This window comes from Ooceraea biroi, chromosome 14, assembly GCF_003672135.1.
Source record: "Ooceraea biroi isolate clonal line C1 chromosome 14, Obir_v5.4, whole genome shotgun sequence".
Lineage (NCBI taxonomy): Eukaryota > Metazoa > Arthropoda > Insecta > Hymenoptera > Formicidae > Ooceraea > Ooceraea biroi.
Window position 1 is genome coordinate 6,667,938 of NC_039519.1, and position 25,789 is coordinate 6,693,726.

The window sequence follows — 25,789 nt, forward strand, 5'->3', positions numbered from 1 at the left end:
TTTGCTGTTGCGGGCGTTGATATCACGAGACTAATCATCACGAAGGATTCTCAGTTTTGTTAATTTTTACCTTATTTCAGCATTTCTTACCCACTTACCCTTTACATATTTTAAGATTCTTCCTATCAGAAGCTCATACTAATATAATCGATTTCGTATTATTTCTTTATCACTCTAGTTTAATGAATCAATTGATTAATACGCGATCAATTTAAAACTGTAAACTGTAACTACCCTCCTATGGATGAGACGTCAGAAACGTTCGCGTGCTATTTTTCCAAAAATTCAAGCGTATGGCAGCCGGCGTCCATCGATCATCACGATCCGCCACGACAACGTCAACGAAATTCCTGTGACACGAAGGGCCGGGCAATATCTTCGGCTGGCAAGCAACCCTTTGCGAACAACCCTGCGAAATTCGTATCTTGTGCGGTGGTCCGAGCCGCGCTCGCGTTCCCGCCACGATCGTGAGGGGAAGAGGTGAGAATACAGCTCGTGATGAAACCGATTGCAAGACGTATATACGCGCGCTCGCTCGTGTTCAGCCGGGCCCGGCATCCCGGCACGAGGGGCACAAGTGTACGTCGTCGTGTAATGCCTCATAGAGAGCCAGGAGAGAGAGAAGGAGCAAGGAGAGCCCTCGAGATGTACGCGACACGTACACAGAGCAATACGCGCGCGCGAGGGTAAGAGAAAGGCGGTGCGAGCGATCCGCAGGGTGTAAGAGACAGAAAGAGAGGAGGAATAGCCGGCGAACGTGTGTATAAGTGGCAACGCGACGCGATAGCGAAGAGCAAGAGAGAACGACAGAGAGGAAAGGGGAAAGAGAGAGGAGACCCCATGAGGATGCGAGGCTCGGAGCGGAGCGGAGCGCGCGGGATGATCGTGAGGGAGTCCTCCGTGCTCCCGGAGGTGGAATGACTGAGGAAGGGGGCAGCACGAACGAGGGGGGCAGCGCAATGGGGAAGGGGGATGGGCCGCGGTGAATAGGGGGGAGGCCCGCAGGCCGGCCTGCGGCTCCGGCTCAGTATCCCCGGAGCGACCGAGTCGTGTACCCCGTGGAGGTTGCTGCGTTACCGTGCCCCAGCGTGCGCACACGACACAGTGGTAGAGAGGCGCACACGGACGAGCACGCGCGCGCGTGCACGTAGCCACGCGTGAATGCGGTATATTTGTACGTTTACGTATATTTGCATACGCACACGGATACACGTCGGAGAACTGTTGCACACAGACGCGTTGTACGGCGGGCACGTGTATACACACCTGTTCCTCGTGCGTGCGCTAAGATCATCGACTGTCACGCGGCTCTCCGAAAACGCACGTGTACGTGAAGAAGCGTCACTCGCCTGGTCTCAGCGACGCGCAGTGCCGAAGAATTTCCCCCCACGAGGACCTGGAGGGAGTCGCTGCTCCCTCCTGCCAGGAGGAGGACTTGAGATTGTTACACGTGTACGCCAGTGAACCGGTGCGCGATGGAATCCTCTGGAGAATGTTTTAATTAATCTACGTTAATGCTCCTCTCTCGATCGTGGACGTGCTCGGCACCGCGAGAGACCTTTCGCGCCATCGGGGACCGTAGTGTATGTGATGCGAACGGACGCGCGTCTCATGGAATTGTCTGACAGGCCGTGCCCCGAATTGTCAGCGTGTTCGAGCGCGTGTTTCGCGGTTTACAACCTGCCAATGGATTAAAGAATCATCCAGTGAGAACACCGCGTCCTGCGTTTAATTGTGACCTCTGTGCATCCGAGGGGAAAGAGTAGCACTCGCGATCATTGTCCGGAGCGACTTCTATGGACTTCCGGATCGCCCGGAGAACACGTGCTGGGCATCGCCGCGAGTCGAGGAAAGCAGGTGTCGAAGCCCGGGCGCGATCATCACGCGTCCGGCTTTCGCGCGAACGATCGCTTTCTCTCCGCAACGAATTCGAAGCCGCCGGCGGCGGCGAGCGGTCGATCCTCTTCGACTCGCGTAATCCGCCCGCGATTAGTTTCTTTCGAGAAAGAGCGGGAGAGACGTGGAGCGTACACGGGCGAGCGAGCGAGCTCGGAGAGGCCGAAGAGGGTACGCATATCGCGGCGATATCGCGCGCCCGATCGCGGTAGCCGCTCGGAGTGTGCTTGGAGTACTCTTGAAGCGAAAGGAACCTGTCGCGTCGCGAGAGCGCGGCCGGAGGCAGAAGCGCGTACACGAGTCTCAACCATCGTCTTGATCGCGAAAAGCGAGGCCACCGCCTGGTCTTACCTCGCGGATCAGAAACGGCGGTGAAGAAACGTCAGTGACGAGCGCGCATCCTCTCGAAGGATCCTTTCGAAGTGTTCATCAGTGTTGAGTGTTCCGCCGAAGAGAGGAAGGACCCCGTCGTCCCCCTCTCGCGCGGGGGACACTCGCCGCCAGTGGATATCCGGTGTTGGTGCGCGGACCTGCGAAGGATCTGCGGAGTGCAGTGTGCCAATAATTGGCGGTTGGTAGTATTCGGTGAGAGTAGTGAGGAAAAGGGAGAAAGAGCGAGAGGAATACACGCAGGAGCACGGTGAGGAAGAAGAAGAAGAAGAGGACAAGCGGAGGAGTGCTCGAGGGAGCGGCCGAGGAGCAGCACGGGGATATCGGTGATATGCGGTAGTCGAGGGGATTCCCCTGGGAGAGACATGAGGGCGGCCGCCACCTACGTCCTGTTCCTTGCCCACCTCGTACAGGTACGCGCCATGACGCGTGTTGCGCCCGATTCGTCATGGATTCGCTGGGTTTCCCTTTGAGATTCTCTCTCGCGTGTCGTTCCTCCTCGCATTTTGTACCGATGGAAAGGATCGTCCGAAATGTCAAACGATAATCGCACCTCCAGGGCGCGACTCGCGCCCAATACAAGCGTGTGAGCTGAGCGAATGCATCGAGAATAATACAGGCTATTTTACTGGTGAATCTTTTTTTACGTGGAATCGCGAACAGAATGAAGAGAAGCAGATATCGCGTTTCCACGTTATGCGATTGAAACGCACATGATACGGCTTTTAATTTACAGAATTTTTCACTCACACCATTTGTTGTAATTGCCTGGAATTTTTAGGTAGATGTATCGTGAATTAGCATGCGGTACAATATGATCAATGAATTTATCATAAAATATCAAAAAACAATTGTTAAATTATGTGTATTACAAGGGACGCGTATTACGTCTAAAACGTGCTAAAATAACTAGAGTTATTACGTTATGACTTAGTATCTCAAGTTATTACGTGGACGTACCTAGTAACATAAACTCCGAAGCTATTACATCCTTCATCGAGGACATTTAAACTGGCATTTAAGAGCTGTAAAAAGCGCAGCGTGAAAGAAGATCGTAGTAGTACCATTCATAATTGGAATCAGTGCAAATATAAACTTTTCAATTTTCGCAAAGGACCGTTTCCACGGTTGTTAGATAAAATTGAGTTAAAATTATATAACCGATTTATCGATTAAATTATTTAATTGACTATCAACAATTAAATTTCTTATGCTGCAAATCGCGTTAAAATTGTACCGTTCCTTGGCTCAGTCGCGCGACATAAGTGAGATCAAGAAAAAAATCAATACGCTGTTACAACGGGTATTCGAACAGGTGATGCAAGCACACACTATGAACACCCCGAGGCACATGCCATTTGCAAAAATAGGCAGTTGCGACAAGCGCAATCATTACGATACATTTCTGAGCAACTGAGAACTCCCAAAGTTTTCATTTTATTATCTGTATTCTCTATCCAAGTAGGTTTTGCGTATAATATTATATAAACGATAAACGATAACATAGATTAATAAACCTTTCTAATTCCACGATATCTATAAATACGTTTAGTAGTCATACGGACAAAATAGTAAAAATCCGTACTGTGGAGATAACATTACGCACGCACAAGAAAATGCAAAGTGCCTGCTTATTATATCTGAAAATGTGCTTAAAGTAAAGTTACGCTTAAGGTAAAGGTTCGCTTACAGCACATATTTGCGAAATGTGGAATATCGAGTATATTCCACTTGGAACAAGCGGATAAATCGCAGGAGACGAGACGAAGCATCAATAGTACTTATGTTTATACACTTGCGTATACCTCACTTTATTTGATGCAATAATGTAATAACGTAAAGCATCGTTTACTCGATCCACAAGTAGCGTCTCGTTATCACTGCGATTTAAACAAGATCTGTTGGTACGCTGCTATCGTATGTCGGAAGTTAATTTGCAAGACAGTGCAACAAGATTTCCATACTAGCCTCGACCATTATGGATCTCACCGCGATCTCTCAGTGCTCGCTCCTTTCGAAGGCTCGGAGTTTACCGCTTGTTGCATCATCGCAAGGTGCTATCGTGCGTGATGCAGCATCTGCGACGCGAGGCTGTTCTCACGTACGTGTTTCGATCTCACAGTCTTCCGCCTTGGAGAGCGATCGATTATGCAAACGCTCGTTGCGCGGAAACACCACCAAAACGTTAGTGTAACCCTTATCTTTCAATTTAATACATGTAAATGACGTTACATGGATCTGAGGTGTCACAATATTTAGCACTGATATCAAGCTCAATTTTAATAACATGTATTCAAAGTTGCATTTAATTAAAAACCATGAATTATACTCTGTTTATACTGGTTCACTTATACTTACGAACAGTGAAAATTTCGCATATCCGCAAATTAAATCGGATACGTAAAATTCTTTCAGATGAGAAAACGATAATACTGGTAAAGCCGGCTTTTACGTAACACGTCCAGTCTATTTAACTGTCAAAAGTACTTGTCAATATGTAACAGTATATGTTAACGTTTGGATATAAATTACAAGGCCAGAGTAATTAATTAGAAAAATTATTGCATCTATGAGAATTGCACTGGCCTTAATAGCGCGACACGTAAAAACGGATTATATATTAATCCTATACATTAAAGCAAATCAGCAGCAAACTGCTGTAAAGTGGAGTGATTAGATAAGTAGTGACAAGCAGGAGCGATGATTCACTTGATATTCTTTATGAAATTATTTGTGTGCCCTTAAATATTGATGCGATATAAAAATCTTATTTATGCGCGATTGCTCTGATGGAAGTTAAATTGTTTTTTATAAAACTCAAAGCTGCTTATCAAAATTTAATTGTATATTTTGTATGTATAGTTATTTTTATAAAAATGGATATAATTATATATTTATACATATAAGTATGTAACGTTTTCAGCATTACATTTATAGATAAATAATTTACTCATCAAATTATGATTAGCTAGTAATAAAATAACTAAACAGACAAAGTTGGAAAACAGTTACTATTACTTTTGAAGCTGTACTGATGTACTTTGCATATACAAGTAGTGGTTAGAAAAACGATCAAGTTGTATCGCAGCAAAAACTTTTATGCTATCAGTTCCATTTGTCAGACTATGAATTTATGATCGGCATTCAATTTTAATTAGCCAGTGTCTTACGGCATGCTCTGCTTTTTTTACATTTGCCATTTTTTTGCGCACCACCGTGCGTATAATGTGTCGCTGGACAGCTAGTATCTTGTAACTTGCGATTCTCCCGCGAGTTGCACAAGGATAAGAGGGCGGTGCTACATCCTTGTTCTCAGCGCCAGAGGATACACACTTGCGGCATAAATACGGCTTTTTTGCGGAGGTTGCCCCATCACCCGTGCTTTATAATTTTCTTTCTGTGTCTCTCTCCTATTATGCGCTTTTTTTCCGACTAGCTTCACTCGGGAACGACAATACCTATAGTCTTCGTTATCATTACGAATTTTAATTCTTCGAGACGTCGCTATATATCTATATCGCGTGATATTAATCTGTCATTCTGCTACCATAAATTGCTATTCTTGCTATGATATTATAATCATTCCTAAACTCAGGCTTGTATGAAATATCTAAATTTGTATTCTGCCTACGGGTCGCTTATCATACCACTATTATAATGCGCCAGGAATATATGTTACTTCTGTAATTAATGTCTGACTCCATATATGCGGGTATTCCTTTTCGCATGGATTAGAATATAATTGTTCAGTCACTCATCGTGCCGGAAGCGCGCCGATAAACACGGAATTTTAGCATCCTATTGTTAGTTGCAGACACATGCGTGCGAACTTGCGGATCGTATTAATTCATTAAGGACCATTAAATTTTTGAGACTGCTCATGAAGCTCAGACTAGTAACGGAACTTCAATCCTAAAATGTTCTACATATTTTATATTCCGCGAGACAAAAAGCACGCGAAAATTAAAGTGATCTCGCCGCGCTGGCAGATATACTAATACTATCTTTACAGAGAGGCTCGTAATCACGCAAACATTATGAAATTATAAATATTAAATGCAGATTGCCGCAATCGCCTGAAAGTACAATGCGTGTGTGTTCGCCGGCGAGGAGGCAAGCCAAATCCACGCTTCCGTAACGATCGACAATTTCGGTCCAAGCCGACGAATAATGGGAGCTTAGGAGCCGGAACGTTGCCTCGCTCCGACCCGGAGTTACCGAGGGTCACCTCCTCTCCTGGGCCTCTCTCTTATAAACGACTTTCGAAGAACGGGCCGCGGTAGAGAAGAGGGTTCCCGCGCCGTCCGTCGTTCCCTCGATGATTTCGACCTAGTGCAATTAAGCGCTGCTGCCGCCGCGCTGAGTTGCTCTCTTTCAATTACAGTCCGAGCGGAATTACCGTTATAACGCGCGATGGCTGACGCCGAAAAAAGTTCCCCGAAAGCGGTCCGAAGAGCGCATCTCGCGTCTGCAAATTCGTACCCGGGTGTGTCCCTGGCCCTGTGTCTGCGCCCTCTTCCGCGTACCTCGTTTTCATTTAAAACGCATCAGCGGACGCATTTTCACGCACCGCGATTTGTGTACACGCGAGGAAGAAAAAACCAGCTGCCGCGCGCGAGAGAAAGAGAGAGAGATCGAAGGAAAGAAAACGCGATCCTGGGAAGAGAGAGACGGGGGATTCCATCGTTCACACGGTTGCGTCGTAATTTGCAAAGCGATTACTTCCGCGCGATTTCTTGCGCGATTCTCGAGATTCTCTCGGCGGGCGCAGCTGACGCTCCCTTCGGCCGCGACGATCGATGAATTCGCGACCGGGGTCAATCCGGAAGTGGACGCATGATTTTTCGAGCTGACGCGATGAGTTTGCATTCCATTCCCTGCCTACAAATCATTGCTGCAACATGTAGCGGATGAGAAATTATTTCCGTTCTTGCAGGCACTTGAGAAGGATATCGGTACATCTTAATTAATTAATCGAGCCTCCTCAGCTGAAAGGCGAGACATATCGATACGACAGAGGCACTTCTCGGCTCGCGTTACAATCGCTTTTTGTTCCCACGACTTTTTTATTTCAATCTTCGAAATTCCTCGTCGAAAGTGGCAGGCATGCGATCAATGGGAAACTTTTATCTGAGCGGCGTGCAATCGCGCTTAATCGAGCACAATCAAGCGCGTCTGATTAAAGACGATTTCACGGGAAGCCGCGGCCTGCGAGTCGGAAGGTGTTGATGTGGCCTGACTAACGAATACGCGATCCAAGATTGGCAGATCGGCACTGGCTCTGCGCCAGTGCGATTTTCCGGCGATGAAGATTCCGCGACGGCGATCGTGATGCATATATGATGGCAGAAAGAGAGAGAAGGACGCTGGTCGATTAAGCTTGAAATTGCGAGGCCTCCGACAATTATCGTAAACCCCCGTTATAGACGTTGTAGACGTTATGGGGTGCCTGAGATCGATCCGCACTCGTCTGCATATGTGCAGCGAAGCGCATAGGATGCACCTGAGATTCGCCTCGCCAACTTTTATCGGTCGCCGCCGCCGCCGCATCGTTGCGATGATAATTCATTGCATCTCCCCCTCGTCGCAGCTTAATTATCTGCTGAACATGCCATATAGACTATCGTCGGCTCGCGTTTAATATGAGAAATGCAGTTTACGCGCTCACACAGTTCATATACCCGTCCGATATGTATCCGTGACTCCAACCGTTAATCGCACGTCTGCGAGATGTTCCCTGCTTCAAAACGGTAACGTTTCTCTCGCTGTTCCCGGCGTCGTTATTATTACGTCTATTGATTGCAATCAATGCACGAACGAAGTGGACGACACGGTTACCTGCGTCTGTGCTCTTCGAGTGACTCGACGATTACGTTATTATCGCTCGGCACACGCAAGTACGCGTTACATAACTATGTTATTACTTTCACTGACGTTCGTTTAAACGTTGTGATAATCTCGGGTTGAATCTAACAATTCGACGGGCTGCAGGTAATTGCAGTGATTTCGAAAACTGACGTTTTATCACGCTGATTCTTGTCATTTGTTATACAAAGCGACGAGAACACGATCGGTTTAATAAGCATTTTTCCACGTTGACGCCGTAACGGCGGTAGTTATCGGAGCAACCACGCACAATGATTGATGTAATTATTAGTAACGCAAAAACACCCTCGAGGTGTTATTACTTCACACTTGTTAAACTTCCCGGTATTTTCATCGATTTTCCTCGATGAAGAACAAGACACTTTTCATCAATGTACACGGCGAGAAAGTTCCCACCGCCGTGCTCCTTCGTTGCGGATCTTATCTCGCTGACGCGCGCTGTCGCAATCTTCTCGCGCAGTTTTTGCAGTCCTTTGCCTATAAGTAGCCTTGCAGTCGAGACAAGAAAGTTCTGCTCGACGTGAGCGGAGTGTAATTAATCGAGCGTGATTGATTGACCAACCGATTGACTCGCAGAATCTCAGATCACGATCGTTTCGAGCGCGATCGCTCGCCTTAATTCCGGCGCGCCTCGTTGAGGTCCACGTTTAAGGAACTTAAAAACGGCCCATCGAGCGTAATTACACGCTCGCGCGGTCACGAGCTTTTTCGCGGCGCGGCGTTATTGCGCGGACGAGATTTCGAGCGGCGGTCAATTAATGCAAGCTGCGATTCGATCTATCGCGCGACTTGACTAAAATATTACGTCGGCCGACACGATGGCTTGGCTTCCTCCACGTAACAAGCGTGCGAGATAAAGTCGAGCAAACGTATACCTACATATAAACGCCGCTGGCGCTTCTTGCCCGATGACGATGACCATAACAACTTGTTAAGCCTGCACCTTCTTCCGCTTTCGTCCTGGGAATCGATTCACAGCTTCTTGCGCAGCTTAATCTATTTTCTTTTTTTTCCCACCTAGAACACACCTATTTAGATTCGTTCTCGAATTTGCGTGATCAATTTATAGGTGTAAAAAGATATAATTAATTAATGAAAAATTATTCGCGCGATCAGTAATATTCACGCTTTACGTGCAGCGATGACGTATTGAGAGGAAAGGTCGATGCTTAATGGAAAGTCAAATGGCAAACATTAATCCTGATCATTGACCGAAAATTGACAATGGACGAGCAGGCAAACGGAAATAACGCGGAACGCGATGATAGGGCCCGGATAAAGGGGAGGCGAAGTGAACAAGGAATCCTTCAGGGCAGAAGAAGCGCCTTCCGCGCGGAGCGATAGCCGCCGGGCGAAGGAGCGCAGAGGCAGCGGGAGCCGAGGAAAAAGTGTTAAGGGGGGTCGAGGGAGGGCCGAGGGAGAACGAGTCCGGAGATGAAAACAGAAAGCGGGCGCACAGCAGCCGAAGCGGAGCCGGAGCCGGGTTAAAGCGAAGCGTTTAGCCGGCGGTCACGCGAATCCCCTATAAAAATCAGCCCCGAGGCGGAGAAGAGGCGAACCTCGGCGAATGCTCGGCAGATAGACAGATAATGCGGCCTGGTGGCGTTGCCCCGCGTAGCGTGCTGATGGAACGGTGGTGGTGATGCGGCATGGCGTGGCGCTGGGGCCCCAGGCCCGGCCAGCAGCGCGGTACCCCATGGACCACGGTGGCGCACAGGTGCGTGCCTGCGAGTCCTTTTTCCCGCCGGTTTGCCTCGAGAGGCTCGGAGGTCCGGCGGGAGTTTACCTACACGAGAGGGAGAACTTTTACGAGTTCGTGGAAACCGCGGAGGCTCCCCGCGAGTTTCAAAACGCGCCAAGCGTAAGGTAAAGGAGCACGCCGATACGGTATGCGCGTGGCAGGAATCGCCGAAGCGTGTGATACGACGCGGACATTAATCCATCTCTGGGTCGATTCATCGATGTCCCGGCTCACGCTCTTCTTTTTTTAAATATATAAAATATAGAAACCTGAAATCGTTGATAGGTAATAAAAAGGGAATCGTATTCCAGTTGCCGGCGCTTCGGGCGGTCCACTTGGCGCGAATTATCGAGAAGATTCTCTTTTTTGGGGGCTGCCACGGTTTCTTTGGGCTCGCGTTAATCGGATTTTCTTGGTCGATCGTCTCCGTTATTCGATCGAAAGAGAGATGAGCGGTGGGGAGTCCACCGATACTGGAACGGTGCGAATACCATTCGCCTCGAGAAGAAAGGTGGTTTTTTTTCGCAAATGCCTCTGTGCTTCATTGGCCGCCGTTGGTTCTCCTTTTCTTGTTCCCCGTCGACGACGGCCGTGGACAAAAGATCCCATGAACATCGGCAGGTGTAACCGGTGAAACTTGCCTATTAACAGTTGCTCCATTTCGCGTGGTATTTCTCAAAGGTGTTTCTCAAAGGTTTCTCATCTTATCATTCAAGAGGATGTGATCCCAGACGCTTTATTATCATATTATCACATCATCTTTATATGAGAAGCTAATAAAATTATCTAGCTTTCAATGTTTCCTGAGTCAAAATTATAATCGCCGAGTTAAATCCTTCGTTAGAACTGTTAGAAGCTAGTAAATTATCTTTCAGTGTTTAATTAGCTTTCAATGTTTTCCCAAGCCAAAATTATAATCGCCGAGTTAAATCCCTCGTTAGAACTGTTAAAAAAGCTTTTGCGTTCGCATTTGTTTGTGCGTATACAATATACACTCATTGTTAGTCCTTTCTCATCTTATCATTCAGGAGGATGTGGTCACAGAACATGTTTTTTTATCATATAATCATATATCTTTGCATGAGATACTAATAAATTACGCAGCTTTCAATGTTTCCCGAGTCAAAATTATAATCGCCCAGTTAAATCCCTCGTTAGAACTGTATGCGCTTATCATCGAGAGCGCGGACTCTCCTTTGCCTCATCTTAAATGCATAGCGTGTGCGTCTCGCATGTTACATTTCGCAGCACACGCGAATAGCACACGCGGCAGAAATATGCGTCGCGAACGGTCGGCCGTTTCGAGGGGCGACGCATCGGAATTTATCGCCGGCAGAGTTCGTTTTGTTCGGGAATTTCAATAATGAGACCATCTGAAATTCAAACGTGGACCCTGCCGCGGTCGGCTCGTTGCTTATTTTGCGTGTTCACTGAACTCGAGCAGCAACGCGCTCGCTACCGCCGATTATGATTAAGTGCGCGCCTTAACGCTTAGTCGCCCCCATCAACGACGCGGCCAATATGTTTTTCCTTTTAATTTATTATCGCGTTCCGCTCCACTTGACTTACCGGTATAATCGCTCCTCTCCTCGGCCACTGTCGCGCGTACTTACACAACGTGTAATCGGGGTATAATCGTCCCCCGTAATCTATAGTCCGCTGATTAGAGACCGCGGTCACCGCTTTCTTTTCGCTGCGGATCAGCATGATGGTCTTTTGTGCAGGCGCCCCAGGCGGTCCACAGCTGATTGTTTTACACTTTCAAGTCCTTCTCGACCGCGAAACAAAATCGACGAGCCAAGACGAGACACAGAATTGCATCCTCCGGCAATCACAGCAGCGGTGCTAACTTTTGTTCATCTAAAACAGGTGCAAAATATCAATGAACTTGGAACGAGAATTTTTTGTCGCAATGCCAGCCACTTATTGAGATTTTATCACACGCCGTACGAACACTTATTAGTTGATAGAATGAAATCGATATCTGCCTGCATCCAGATGGACACCTCGCGTTAACAGCGTACAGGCCGTGAACACTCTCGACTCGCACCTGTTCCCGCCGTTTCGGCCTCACGATTCTCACAGGCGGGCAAGCAGGTAGAAGATGTTCGGGCTGAAGAAACAGCAGCCGATCTCTCAGGTCTGGCCTTCGATCGGGTTTCATCGTTCCTTGACTGGGGTTAGCAAAAGCTCGTCAATAGCGGGCGGCCGTTTTAGCGACAAGTTCCCATGGGTCTTATTGGGCGAATACGGTGCATCTACATGTCGATCGCGTTCGATCAAGTCGTTTGGAAGTGGGACCTGCACAAAGATTCACGAGAATCTTTCTCGTCGACGAATCATTTCAACGAGTCTCGGATAAACAGAGGAAGACAAACGATGAGTTGTATAATTATTTTAATCGCACGAGGAAATAAGGCATGAACTCATAAAAATGTAATTAATAAAGTAATTATTGAATAGACAGGGATAGATGTTACTTGTATTTCATTGCTCGATCGATGGAATGTTTCTTAAATGCGTTCCTTGCCGTTAAATCATGTTAGTGCTTCCAATCACAGAAGGCTGCGAAGATAATAGTTCATCCTACGAGATTATTAATTGTAACGCTTTTACGATCATTGCTTTACCGAACGCTCAGTAAATTTAATTACTGTTTAATCGCATAACAAAGTTTTTGCTGTCAATGGTACGATTAATGATCCGCAAAGCGCATTCTTATTAAAAAATTGTTTAAAAATGCGATACGCTGAAGAAAAATCTTGAGAAAAGCACCGACGATTGTTGACGCGTCTGCGCGAGAGAACTGTTAATCAGTCTCGGATAATTTGATTCGAACCTTGATCTCGTCTCGCCCACCTTCTATACGATGATGAAGCGGTGGGGGTTCGCGGGACTTCCCACGCGAAGCAAGACTTTTTAATTATTTCGGTAATTTGTAGCCGATCCACGGTTAGAGGCAGTCTGGCAGCCTTGCCGATGGCGGGGTCCCGACGAGTGGGTAGCAAATAATATTAAGTATAGGGGTCTTCCCGTATCTCTCGCACAAAGGGGAGGGAGAGAGAAAGAGATATATGGCCCCGTAGTACCGGGGCCACGGCACAACACAGTGCAACACAAGCCCGTAAAACGCGAGCACGCGAGACAAAACCGAGCGCAGAGCGCAGGAACAAGACGTGCAATACGGGCGACCAACGCACACGCACCACACGCATACACGCAGCCGGACGATTCGTCCGTGCAGAACCTACGGTATAAAATTAAATGGTGTTCGGTAGGTCTATTTCACTCGGGCAGGTAGCGGCCACCGGTAATTACTACCTACGACTTGGGAGCTCAGAGATAAAATGAAAGGCCCGGACGATTTTCGAAACCAAAATCGCGACCAGTCGGCCGGCACGGTGTTGTTCTCTTCCATCCTCCCTTCTTGCCAATTCTTGCTCGCCCTTTCTTGCCGGCTACAATCCGGAGCGCGGAGTCGCGCGATCGATTGCACCACTTGGCTCGCAATCTGTCATGATTGCCACGAGATAAAGGGATGATAAAAAGGATATATAATTTTCACTGTTTTGTTAGTTCTCCGTAAGAAACCGCACTCGCGTAATCACTTTTCGGGAATTACTGTTTGGAAATTATGTGCGACATCGCGTTTCCTTTTTTCCACGGACCACATCGATTATATTCAGGATGCTTCATCGTGCACTGTTTCGAGAGCAATGCAAATTACCCGGCTAATTTAGCCAGTTTAGATGAAAACTTTTGCAAAGGCTGCCGCTTTCCAATTAACGTTAATATTTAACGATAAGATATGGATACTTTGGTGGATGCGTCCTGCTGCGACGCGGGACGGTAGCAGGTTCGCAATTAAGATATTAAGGGAACACTTCTCTTCCGTAGGTTTACATAATCATAGCACGGTATAATTACGTATTTACATAATTACATGTATTCCGTGTGCGCGTCCACTCTCCGCCTACATTTATCCCCGCGCTAATGAGATCGACGATAACAATCGACTTGTACAACCCCGCCTTCTGTATTTACCCACTTTTCAAACCTGTTTATCATTTTCGAGTTAAGAGAGAGCGCGGCGCTTACCAGAGCTCTATATCGGTGTGCATCAGATTTTGCAATCTCACTCTTGCGATATATGAACGATAGATAGAACGATGTATGATAGATTGACTTCACTCTTACCAATAATGGCAAAATACGTTTTCCTCAAACTACGAAAACGCCAATCAAACCGTTGCTTTCCGACCGTTCATCTATTTTTATCGTTCTTATCGCCAACGAAGAAAAATTAGCCAATCGCGTCGCAAATTTCGCCCGGCGAAAGGAAAATCGCGTAAGCGCGCCGAGCGGACTTTTCGAAAGCGACGATAGCAGTTCTGGTTCTCGCGGACGCGACTTGCATCGGCGAATGAGCTTCGTCAGAAGATGTGGTAGAACAAAGGAAGGAGGAAAACGCGCCACGGACGACACGGTAGAATCGTTCCTCAGTATGCGTTCCGCGGGTGGTTTTTTCCTTTTCGGACGGCCGGGCGAATTATTCGTACTCTGGCGAGGCGCGCGAGTTCTACGAGAGAGTTGTATATAAAACTAGGCGCATTGAGGTATGGCTCGCTGCACCTTGGCTATGCGGAAAGGAAAGGCTCTTCTCCGGCGAACCGACCGACCAGTTGCGCGAGCGAGCGCACTCGCACGCGCATGTACACGTACGTATGTATACGCACGTGTGCACTTGGCACCGCGGCACATCGAAAGTTCTGCTCGTCTCCTGCGTGTACATGTGCACGTAGCACGCGTATATACTCACACACGTAGCTACGAGCGTTATAACAGGTTACGAAGGTGTGTACACGCTGACGACCACGATAAAATGCCCGTAAAACACTTCGCTTCACATACCAGGTGTCCAGAAATCAATCTACCAGGTCTCGGGGTGGACCATGCGTCTTCATCATCGTGGGAACGCTAAATTCGAACATCTTTCCTGACGTGCTTTCTGCTTCGACTTCATCCTGAAGTACCAAAATGACAGTTTAAAAATTGTATTTTTCTCACGTGCAATTTAAATAATTTAAAGTTACTTTCCAATGAATAAATCAGGAGAACCTGTTGGAAGGACAATGGAGTTATTACATTGTGCGCGTGATATGCGGTTAGAAAGGGATGAACTTTCAACCTAATAACCGCGAGTGCGAGCGTCGCCGCTAAAGACGAGGGAAATAATCGCACCGAAGAGTTGGAGGGCAGGCGGAGTGCCAGGATGGGGAAGTGATTGCTAATACGAGGTGTCCACCGTTATTGCAGCTCGACAGCTCCGGGGAACTTCAATTATCGCTGGGTGGCGGTCGACCATGTGGGAAAATACTAGGATAGAGAGACTCGACACTGGGTCGCGCCTCTTTTCGACGGTGAATGGTGAACTCGAGCGCGAAAGTCGGCGTGATCTCGAATTCGGGTTGCGCAGACACAGACTCGAAAAAGAATAGTGTCGAATCATTGAAATTATTTTACACGACTTGCGTTCATTAAATAACGTGATTCGATATTCCAGATTTTATTGCATTTTTTTAATTTCAAAGATAATGACGGACAATACGGTATTTATCACAATGTCACGTCACCTCAATAACAGTATCGATACATTATATACGATTATTGAAAAAAGGAAATGATGCTCATAGGAATGACGTCAGGAATATTTTTCCCTTTACTGTTTCGGCTTCACGTTTTGCGATTCGACACGAAAGTTTCGGTATTCTGGCCGCGTTCGCGAGAACGATTCCCTCGAACGCATCTCCCGGTCAAGACTCCGTAAAGCGCCCACCCGCGGCTCCATCGGGCAGGCTCTTCCGCGTCGGCTGGTTTAAAGCATCTCCGGTTCTCGTCGTCCGGAAATTTCTCGCCGGCACGTGAGCGGACTGTGCAAAGTTTGCGAAGCGAGCGTTCGCAAACGCAAGCGCTCGCGCGCGCCAGAGGAGAGCTCTAGCGCTGGAGCTGCACGGAGGCAGAAGGTTACCGGCGAAGAGCCGAGAGAGTCTCCAGAATAAGTATGCCCGGCTAATAAAACGCGTACGCGAGTCGTTACACACACGCGGCGTCCGTTCTCCAAACAAACGCTCGCCTCTCGTCGCAGCGCGCACGGAAACTCGTACGACGGCGATATATCGTCGTCCGTCGTCGTGAACGCAGAAGGCGGCAAAGCAGCACGATGACGACGACGTCGAATGTCGCTAAGAAGCGACTGGAGACAGACTTCGCCAGGTCGAGGGTCCGGTCTCCCTATCCGGACAATTTCTCCATTTTCAAACGCGGAAAAAGCAAGTCCAGACTCGGTTTATGCATGTGGGTATATACGCGTGACGCCATGGGGATAGTTATTACCATTGCCGAATAGGTCGGGTTAACGCGGGGATAAATCGCGGTATTATCTTCGCGGGGATGACCACCAGAGGCAACAGACGACGGGGTTGTACGCGCGAGACCGCCCGTGTGCGGCCAACAATTCCATCGTAAAGCACAAAGTGCTCGTTGAAATTTGCTGAAACGAGCGTTCCGTGCCTACCGCGAGAGTAGAACGATCTATGATGAAGCGGATTGCTGCGCTGTAACGTGTCGTAAGGTATTCGATAGGATCGAGAGATCGAGAGAATTTAAAGCGACACGATCTGGAGATCCAATTGCTTTTTCCATACATTGTGTGCGGCAATAGCGAGATCTTGTACCAGTTGCCAGCGAGATATTAAACTTTCATAGCGAAAAACGTGCCTTGGGCGATAATTCGGCGTAGATACACGAAAAATGCGCGAATGTATAAGCAGCCGTATAGTTCACCATAATTTTTCTCGGCTGAAATGCTTCGTGAAACTCTCGACTTCGAAATATCGTTTTGCGAAATATCTTCGATTTTCTCCAAACGCGATTCAATCAAACGCGATTATTAGCTTCAGGTAATACTTCCTGGAAACAATGGCTGATTCTCGTAACCCGTTTCATCCGCTTTTAACGATTTCTCCAAATCGCTTCGAGTGCGCATCGCCGCGTGTATCATTGTGCCAGTCGAAGATGCGGAATTATGCGGTTTGCATCTCGGCGAATATCTGTAGGCGCCGCACACGTATTGTCCAACGCACAAAAGATCTGATTCATTACGGACTCCATTATGTTATCTCGTATCCTTCACGCGTCGCGCGGTCATCATCACGCGCGTGTAACGTCGCGCGCGATTCGACAATCGTGAGAAGCTTCGCTTTTCAATCATCCTGCATTTTATCCCCGAATCGTGTCCCGAATCGAAGACCGCGGGAGTTGAACCGTTCCGCCGATCCGCTAAAATGTCACTCGCGAGACGGGCTTATATAACGTAAAAGGAAGCGCGTTATATGGAAAGCAAAGGCCAGCAGACGATCCTTTGCGCTTTCTACCTTCGATCTTACTCTTACGGTAATTACGTGGGTTCGTGCATGCATGCACGCACGCAGACTAGCGCACGTACCATGCCGAACGTACGAATACCTGCGCGCTCAGCCACGCTCTTATGCTTCCATTCGTATCTCTCATCATAAACGAGTTAAACTATAACAAAATCACTTTCTCGAGAAAGTAAGTATAAATAGATTGTTCCACTTGCGCCGCGTACGAAAAATGCTCTTAATTGATTGCGCTCAGCAAATATATATTATTTTTGCGTATTTGTTTTTGTATTTTTGTATTTTACATTTGACAGTTGCGAGATGTATTTTTGATTTTTAAATTGGACAGTTGCGATATGTACTTGTATTTTTGTATTTTTTTACATTTTTACATTTTACATTGTATTTTACATTTTACATCTGTTTTTGCATTTCACATTTTACATTGTATCTTACATTCTTACATCTGATTTTTTACTCATTATTTGTGCTTCCGGGTGTGACTGTTGGTTGTATTATTTATAACGTGATTTTGGATCTTATATTCTATATTTGAGACTTTTTACGATACGTGTTTTTGGATTATTGTATTTCTACACTTGATTTTATATATATTTTTGTATTTTTTTCGTCTTTTTTCTAAATTTTTTCTATGTATACTAAAGGGTGGCTCCCGTAAATAAAGATTATTATTATTATTATTATTTATTACAAACTTACAACAAATTAAATCAGTAAAGGCTATCCAGGTCTTTGCATCATTCTCATTGAAATCTGCGTATGAGGAACGCAGCTGCGCAAATGCCAGGAAGAAGTAATCGCTCACGATATTTACGCATGAATGTGCGATGCGTATCGCACGTAACGGCACGCAGTATCGGCACGGCGGGCTCGAAAATTGCCAGGTCGACCGCGATTGCAGTTTCGAAACTGCTCGATTTCATTCCCGAGATTGGCCCGAAGCTGTTGCTGCTGCATTCGGTGCATTCGCCCGAGGCGACCCGTCTCTTTCTCCTGAGACGTTAACACGAGACTTCCGTTTCCACGATACGCAATAACGGACAGTAACCCGAGGCTTTTCAGGTCTCCGCGCTTGGCACAGAACCGAATTTTGTGAAAAAACCTTTCACAATCTTGGAAGAGACTTCGGATCTTCCTTCCGCTCTCTCCCCGGCCTCTTTTTTCTTACCCTCCTTTCATTTTCCCTACCGTTCCACCGTTTCGTGAACAATTCAGTCCATGAAAAGTGGATTGGATTGGATTGGATCTGGAAGTCAAAATTGAAAGTACTAATCAGTAGCGCAAAAGCCTCAAATTTTTGATAATAAGTGTGTCGAGATTTATGTTTGAGATCGAGCCAATTCTAAAGAGACGTTTCCGTTTTGATGTTGCAGGTGACAACTGCGAGTGGATTCTTCGAGGTGCAGATTCTCTCGCTGACGAACAACAGGGGCACCCTGGTGGACGGCAGGTGTTGCGGCGGGGGAGGCGGGGGCGGAAGATTCCCACCATGCACGACACCCTGCACGACAATCTTTTGGCTCTGCCTCAAGGAGTATCAGTCAAACGTCACTGCCATCGGCTCCTGCAGCTTCGGCAATGTATCTAGTCACGCACTCGGCACGAACACCTTCACCCTCGTGGAACCCACCACCCTGCAACTCCACTTCACCTTCCGATGGACGGTAAGTTGTATCTCGACAAATCATCTGCATTTAAATATCTCTAACAACGATAGCTTGTTTTTTGCATCACCATTACAATACAGAATAAATATCCCGTAAAATTTGTTACTTGTATTTCGAGAAACGAATTTCGAACGGTCATGTTTAACGCTGCGCTCGCATTAAATGCATGTCGAGAGGTCAAGAAGGCTCAGTTGCTGCGAGTGCCGAAACGCGCGCGGCATCACCTAATATCCGTGAGAACGCGAACGCCGGCCGAAAATCCCGAGTGGTCGCCGTTACATCGCACACGTACGAGGCCTAATTCGATGTCCCGCGATTAATGACGCCGCATGGCGTATACAGGGTGTTTCCTCTAACTGTAGCACTTAGAATATCTCTGCTTCCTTTGATGATATAAAAAAAGTCAAAGGACGAAAATTGTTCGATTCAAAGAGACTAGTACTCTGGTAAGAAAATTATTTTTTTAATGTCACCTTTCACAAGATATCAAGGTCATCAACATTTTTTTAAACGAGATGGTATATTTTCCTTAACGAAATGATGTAGCTTGTAAAAAAACAAATTCAACCATACAGAATATGTTGACCTTCAAATGACTTTGAACCACAAAAATCACGTTTAGGAAAAGAAACTCTATTTATTGTACGTATAACTACAAAGATGTACCTTTTTTACAGATGTTCGAAATGATCACCGTTTACTTCGATACACTTTCGAATTCGATGAATAAACGATTGTTTTACGTTTTTGAGAGATTCCGGAGTAATTGCGGTGCACGCACGCTGAATTCTTTCTCGCATATCTTCAGGTGTTGTCGGAATATCGCGATAAACTTCATGTTTTAGGTGTCCCCAAAGAAAAAAATCAAGAGGCGTAAGATCTGGTGATCGAGCCGGCCAAGAAATTCTTCCACCACGTTCAATCCAGCGATCAGGAAATGATTCGTTGAGTATGTTCCGTGCAAATGAAGGTCAACATATTCTGTATGGTTGAATTTGTTTTTTTACAAGCTACATCATTTCGTTAAGGAAAATATACCATCTCATTTAAAAAAATGTTGATGACCTTGATATCTTGTGAAAGGTGACATTAAAAAAAATAATTTTCTTACCAGAGTACTAGTCTCTTTGAATCGAACAATTTTCGTCCTTTGACTTTTTTCATATCAAAGGAAGCAGAGATATTCTAAGTGCTACAGTTAGAGGAAACACCCTGTATATGAGACGGTAATTCTGTTTGGTCACTGGCGTCGCGGCGTACGAGAGTCGTAACGAGTGCAATGAAGTCGTAACGAAGAGACGACACATTTGGACCCACGAATCGGTCGGCACGGATCATTTATCATCGACGCCGTGACACGCCGACGAGAGTGTCTCATTAGCGACGCCGCCTCCGGAGGCCGATATTGTATGCGTGCATGTATCGACGACGAGGACGAGATCGCCGCTTTTCCTCGTTCGCACTCCCAGCCTCGAAATCGCCGAAAGTCGGCCGAGTGCGAATCGCGGCGAACGGACGCGCCGCTCTTTCGCAACGCGCGATGTTAACGACCGCGGCGAGGAAGAGCCGCGTGCTTATGGCTGGCATTATATCGCCGGCCGGGCGGATCGCGCGAATTTCTAGCCCCCGATTCCTTTGTCGACGAGGCGAGGAGGCGCGCGAGAGAGTTATCGAATCCGCGCGAGGGATTTCCGGTCCGCTGGGCTCCCATCCGCGCGCGAGTCGTTGCGCAGAATTCCAGTTCGGTTCCAGTCGCTTGGCAACTTCTCATCGTCGAGAGAGAGAGAGAGAGAGAGAGAGAAAGAGTTCTTTCTTCTCTCCCGGCTTTTTCTCTCCTGGTGTATCTTTCTTTTTCTTCCTCTTTTTCTCTCTTTCTTCCTTTTTCCATTTCTCTTTTTTTTCTTTTTTTTCTTTCGTGAACTCTCGCGGCGAAATTTTTACGATCGTTCACCTACGTTGAGTTCATCCCACCACTTTTTCTGCGGTTATGAATTAGTACGCTTGCCCGTGAACAAAGTGGTAATTTTACACTTGAATTTTGTGTACTCGATGTCTGAAGAAAGTTGCGCATGAATGTTTCACAAAATGATTATTCGTTTTCCATCTTTCCGTAAATAATGATCATATCTGTCTTCTAAATCTGTATCTAAATCTCTAATGAAGAACACATAAATCATTTATGGAAAATGAGTAATACGATATTATCTTGATTACCATAAATATTCTACTGTATAATATTTCATATAATTATATATGGTATAAGATATTTCATGTCATAATTCTACTACCTACTAGAGCACTACCAGCTTGTTTAGTGGAGAAATTCCGTTCTTTTCGGGGATCCTCGAGAAGCAGTTGTCTAATTAGTAGCGAGCCATCTACGGTCCGGCCGTCGTTGTGTCGTCTAACGTAATTACGGCGGAATATATGAGCGATTTCGAAAGAGCCCAAACAGTCTCCTCGAGAGACGTTGAAGTGCGCACGTAAACGTGCCCTCGTGAGCCAGGTATACACAGAGGACCGTCGAGAGTGCCTTCTTCAGACGATGATGGGTTCGGGTGGGTGCCTGACGGGACCCGAACGGGCACGGTGTTTGTACTCGCGCGGACACGCATTCGAAAAAACGCACCCGCGTACGTACCTACACGCGCCCGTATCGTCTTGGATTGTTTGAAGAGCGCCACAGCTTTTCTGTTTATATATTTCATAACTCGCTCGCGGGTACATCTTCCGACGAGAGAACCCACTGCAACAAAGGGGCTTCATGGGGCCCTGTTTTCTCTATTTCTTCCCGCCTTTACCCCCTTCTCTCTCTCCCTCTTTTTTCTTTCCTCTCGAAGGACCGCCGCGCCGCTGCAAGAGGTATAAACAGAAACCCTTAAATTGCTTCCCTCTCGTGAAGGGGTCCTTCTCCCGTTTTCGGCACCCTACCTTCGATCATTTAGCGCTTCGGCGGTCTAATTCAATTATAGTATCTCGGATACGCAATAAAAAGGAATATGTGAGAAATGTACACGTGAATACGAATACTCGAATGTGTACGCGCGGACAGTAAGGGGAGCGAAGATAAAAGCCCGGATGCCTCGTGATATCTATTCGGACATGCCACGTACGTATTCGCGTCGCGTAATGATCCCGTAGAGCCATTTTCGCGCGGCGGCTATCACGAAAAACGGTAAACCGCCTGACTTTCATCGTTCCCCCCGCGGATAATGCCGTCATTATCATCTCTGCTGATTGAATACGGTATGTATAATCTCGTCGCGGCAAGAGCCGACTTGTAGTGAGCGGTGAGCACTCTTGTGCAGGCTACCGAATGCCACCTGCGTTTAACTCGAGAGGAATACCCGAGAGAGTCCCCTTCTCGCCGATACAAATCTCTCATCAGCGCTTGAAGCCAGCGAGGCCTTAATCGCCCGTTCATACGCGCAGATCAGCCTGAACCTTTCCTCAAGCGGCGCTCAAAATCGGAAAATAATCCGAGAATGATTTCCCCGTGTTACGCAAACGACAAAGCGTATTACGTGTTGCGCGTATGTTACACGTGAGAATCGCGGTGCAAACGTGCAGCGTGAGAGTATTGCGAGGAACATTCGAAACTCATCAGCGACCGGATTGTCCAGGTCATGAAGCTGCAAATATAATAATACGTCGAAAAAACGTTTTTGACATGCGACGCGCACATCTCAAGAGGGTTACAGATCCTGCTATATATTAGGGGTGTGATTTAGTTTTGAGGGTTTTTTTGCTCAAAAACGCATATATTTAAATATGATAATGAATGAATACCTTAATCAAAATATTTTCCTTCCTTTTCTATAACTTTTTCCCATCTTTCTGGCAAGAGATCGATTCCACCACGATAAAATCACTCTTCTTTTCAGTTGATCCATTCGTCGACGAATTTTCGCACTTCTTCCAAATTATCAAAGTGTGTATCCTCTAAAGCGTGTTGCATCCACCGGAACAAATAATAATCGCATGGAGAATACGCGGGGTGCGGTAACACTTCCCATTCAAGCTCTAATAGTGTTTCTTTCACTGATAACGCAACGTCAGGTCGAGCCTTGTCACGAAGAAGAATCACTTTCCGTCGTTTACTCGCAATTGGTGGTCGTTTTTGGGTCCAATGCTTGCTTCAACTTGTACAATTGGTGTCGATAACGATCAGCCGTGACAGTCTCGTGCGGATTTAACAGCTCACAGTACACTATCCCACCAAATACAGAGCATTACTTTTCAACCGTGAATATTGCGTCTCGGAGTGGATGTTGATGGTTCGCCTGGATCCACCCATGATTTTCTGCGTTTCGGATTATCAAAATAAATCCACTTTTCATCTCCAGTAACAATCCGAGACAAAAGACTCTTCTTTTCAGTTGATCCATTCGTCGACGAATTTTCGCACTTCTTCCAAATTATCAAAGTGTGTATCCTCTAAAGCGTGTTGCATCCACCGGAACAAATAATAATCGCATGGAGAATACGCGGGGTGCGGTAACACTTCCCATTCAAGCTCTAATAGTGTTTCTTTCACTGATAACGCAACGTCAGGTCGAGCCTTGTCACGAAGAAGAATCACTTTCCGTCGTTTACTCGCAATTGGTGGTCGTTTTTGGTCCAATGCTTGCTTCAACTTGTACAATTGGTGTCGATAACGATCAGCCGTGACAGTCTCGTGCGGATTTAACAGCTCACAGTACACTATCCCACCAAATACAGAGCATTACTTTTCAACCGTGAATATTGCGTCTCGGAGTGGATGTTGATGGTTCGCCTGGATCCACCCATGATTTTCTGCGTTTCGGATTATCAAAATAAATCCACTTTTCATCCCCAGTAACAATCCGAGACAAAAGACTCTTCTTTTCAGTTGATCCATTCGTCGACGAATTTTCGCACTTCTTCGAAATTATGAAAGTGTGTATCCTCTAAAGCGTGTTGCATCCACCGGAACAAATAATAATCGCATGGAGAATACGCGGGGTGCGGTAACACTTCCCATTCAAGCTCTAATAGTGTTTTTTTCACTGATAACGCAACGTCAGGTCGAGCCTTGTCACGAAGAAGAATCACTTTCCGTCGTTTACTCGCAATTGGTGGTCGTTTTTGGTCCAATGCTTGCTTCAACTTGTACAATTGGTGTCGATAACGATCAGCCGTGACAGTCTCGTGCGGATTTAACAGCTCACAGTACACTATCCCACCAAATACAGAGCATTACTTTTCAACCGTGAATATTGCGTCTCGGAGTGGATGTTGATGGTTCGCCTGGATCCACCCATGATTTTCTGCGTTTCGGATTATCAAAATAAATCCACTTTTCATCCCCAGTAACAATCCGAGACAAAAGACTCTTCTTTTCAGTTGATCCATTCGTCGACGAATTTTCGCACTTCTTCGAAATTATGAAAGTGTGTATCCTCTAAAGCGTGTTGCATCCACCGGAACAAATAATAATCGCATGGAGAATACGCGGGGTGCGGTAACACTTCCCATTCAAGCTCTAATAGTGTTTCTTTCACTGATAACGCAACGTCAGGTCGAGCCTTGTCACGAAGAAGAATCACTTTCCGTCGTTTACTCGCAATTGGTGGTCGTTTTTGGGTCCAATGCTTGCTTCAACTTGTACAATTGGTGTCGATAACGATCAGCCGTGACAGTCTCGTGCGGATTTAACAGCTCACAGTACACTATCCCACCAAATACAGAGCATTACTTTTCAACCGTGAATATTGCGTCTCGGAGTGGATGTTGATGATTCGCCTGGATCCACCCATGATTTTCTGCGTTTCGGATTATCAAAATAAATCCACTTTTCATCCCCAGTAACAATCCGAGACAAAAGACTCTTCTTTTCAGTTGATCCATTCGTCGACGAATTTTCGCACTTCTTCGAAATTATGAAAGTGTGTATCCTCTAAAGCGTGTTGCATCCACCGGAACAAATAATAATCGCATGGAGAATACGCGGGGTGCGGTAACACTTCCCATTCAAGCTCTAATAGTGTTTCTTTCACTGATAACGCAACGTCAGGTCGAGCCTTGTCACGAAGAAGAATCACTTTCCGTCGTTTACTCGCAATTGGTGGTCGTTTTTGGGTCCAATGCTTGCTTCAACTTGTACAATTGGTGTCGATAACGATCAGCCGTGACAGTCTCGTGCGGATTTAACAGCTCACAGTACACTATCCCACCAAATACAGAGCATTACTTTTCAACCGTGAATATTGCGTCTCGGAGTGGATGTTGATGATTCGCCTGGATCCACCCATGATTTTCTGCGTTTCGGATTATCAAAATAAATCCACTTTTCATCCCCAGTAACAATCCGAGACAAAAGACTCTTCTTTTCAGTTGATCCATTCGTCGACGAATTTTCGCACTTCTTCGAAATTATGAAAGTGTGTATCCTCTAAAGCGTGTTGCATCCACCGGAACAAATAATAATCGCATGGAGAATACGCGGGGTGCGGTAACACTTCCCATTCAAGCTCTAATAGTGTTTCTTTCACTGATAACGCAACGTCAGGTCGAGCCTTGTCACGAAGAAGAATCACTTTCCGTCGTTTACTCGCAATTGGTGGTCGTTTTTGGGTCCAATGCTTGCTTCAACTTGTACAATTGGTGTCGATAACGATCAGCCGTGACAGTCTCGTGCGGATTTAACAGCTCACAGTACACTATCCCACCAAATACAGAGCATTACTTTTCAACCGTGAATATTGCGTCTCGGAGTGGATGTTGATGATTCGCCTGGATCCACC

At 46.4% G+C, this 25,789-nt stretch overlaps 1 protein-coding gene across 1 annotated transcript in view; it reads left to right on the forward strand.

Moving 5' to 3' along the window:
* Nucleotides 1-2,651: 2,651 nt before the first annotated feature.
* LOC105283294 (protein jagged-1) overlaps nucleotides 2,652-25,789 on the forward strand; it is a 47,230-nt gene continuing 24,092 nt past the window's right edge. Inside the window, exons 1-2 of the mRNA XM_011345931.2 lie at nucleotides 2,652-2,699; nucleotides 18,729-19,019. Coding sequence (XP_011344233.1) covers nucleotides 2,652-2,699; nucleotides 18,729-19,019 — 339 coding nt within the window. The remainder of the gene's footprint in view (nucleotides 2,700-18,728; nucleotides 19,020-25,789) is intronic.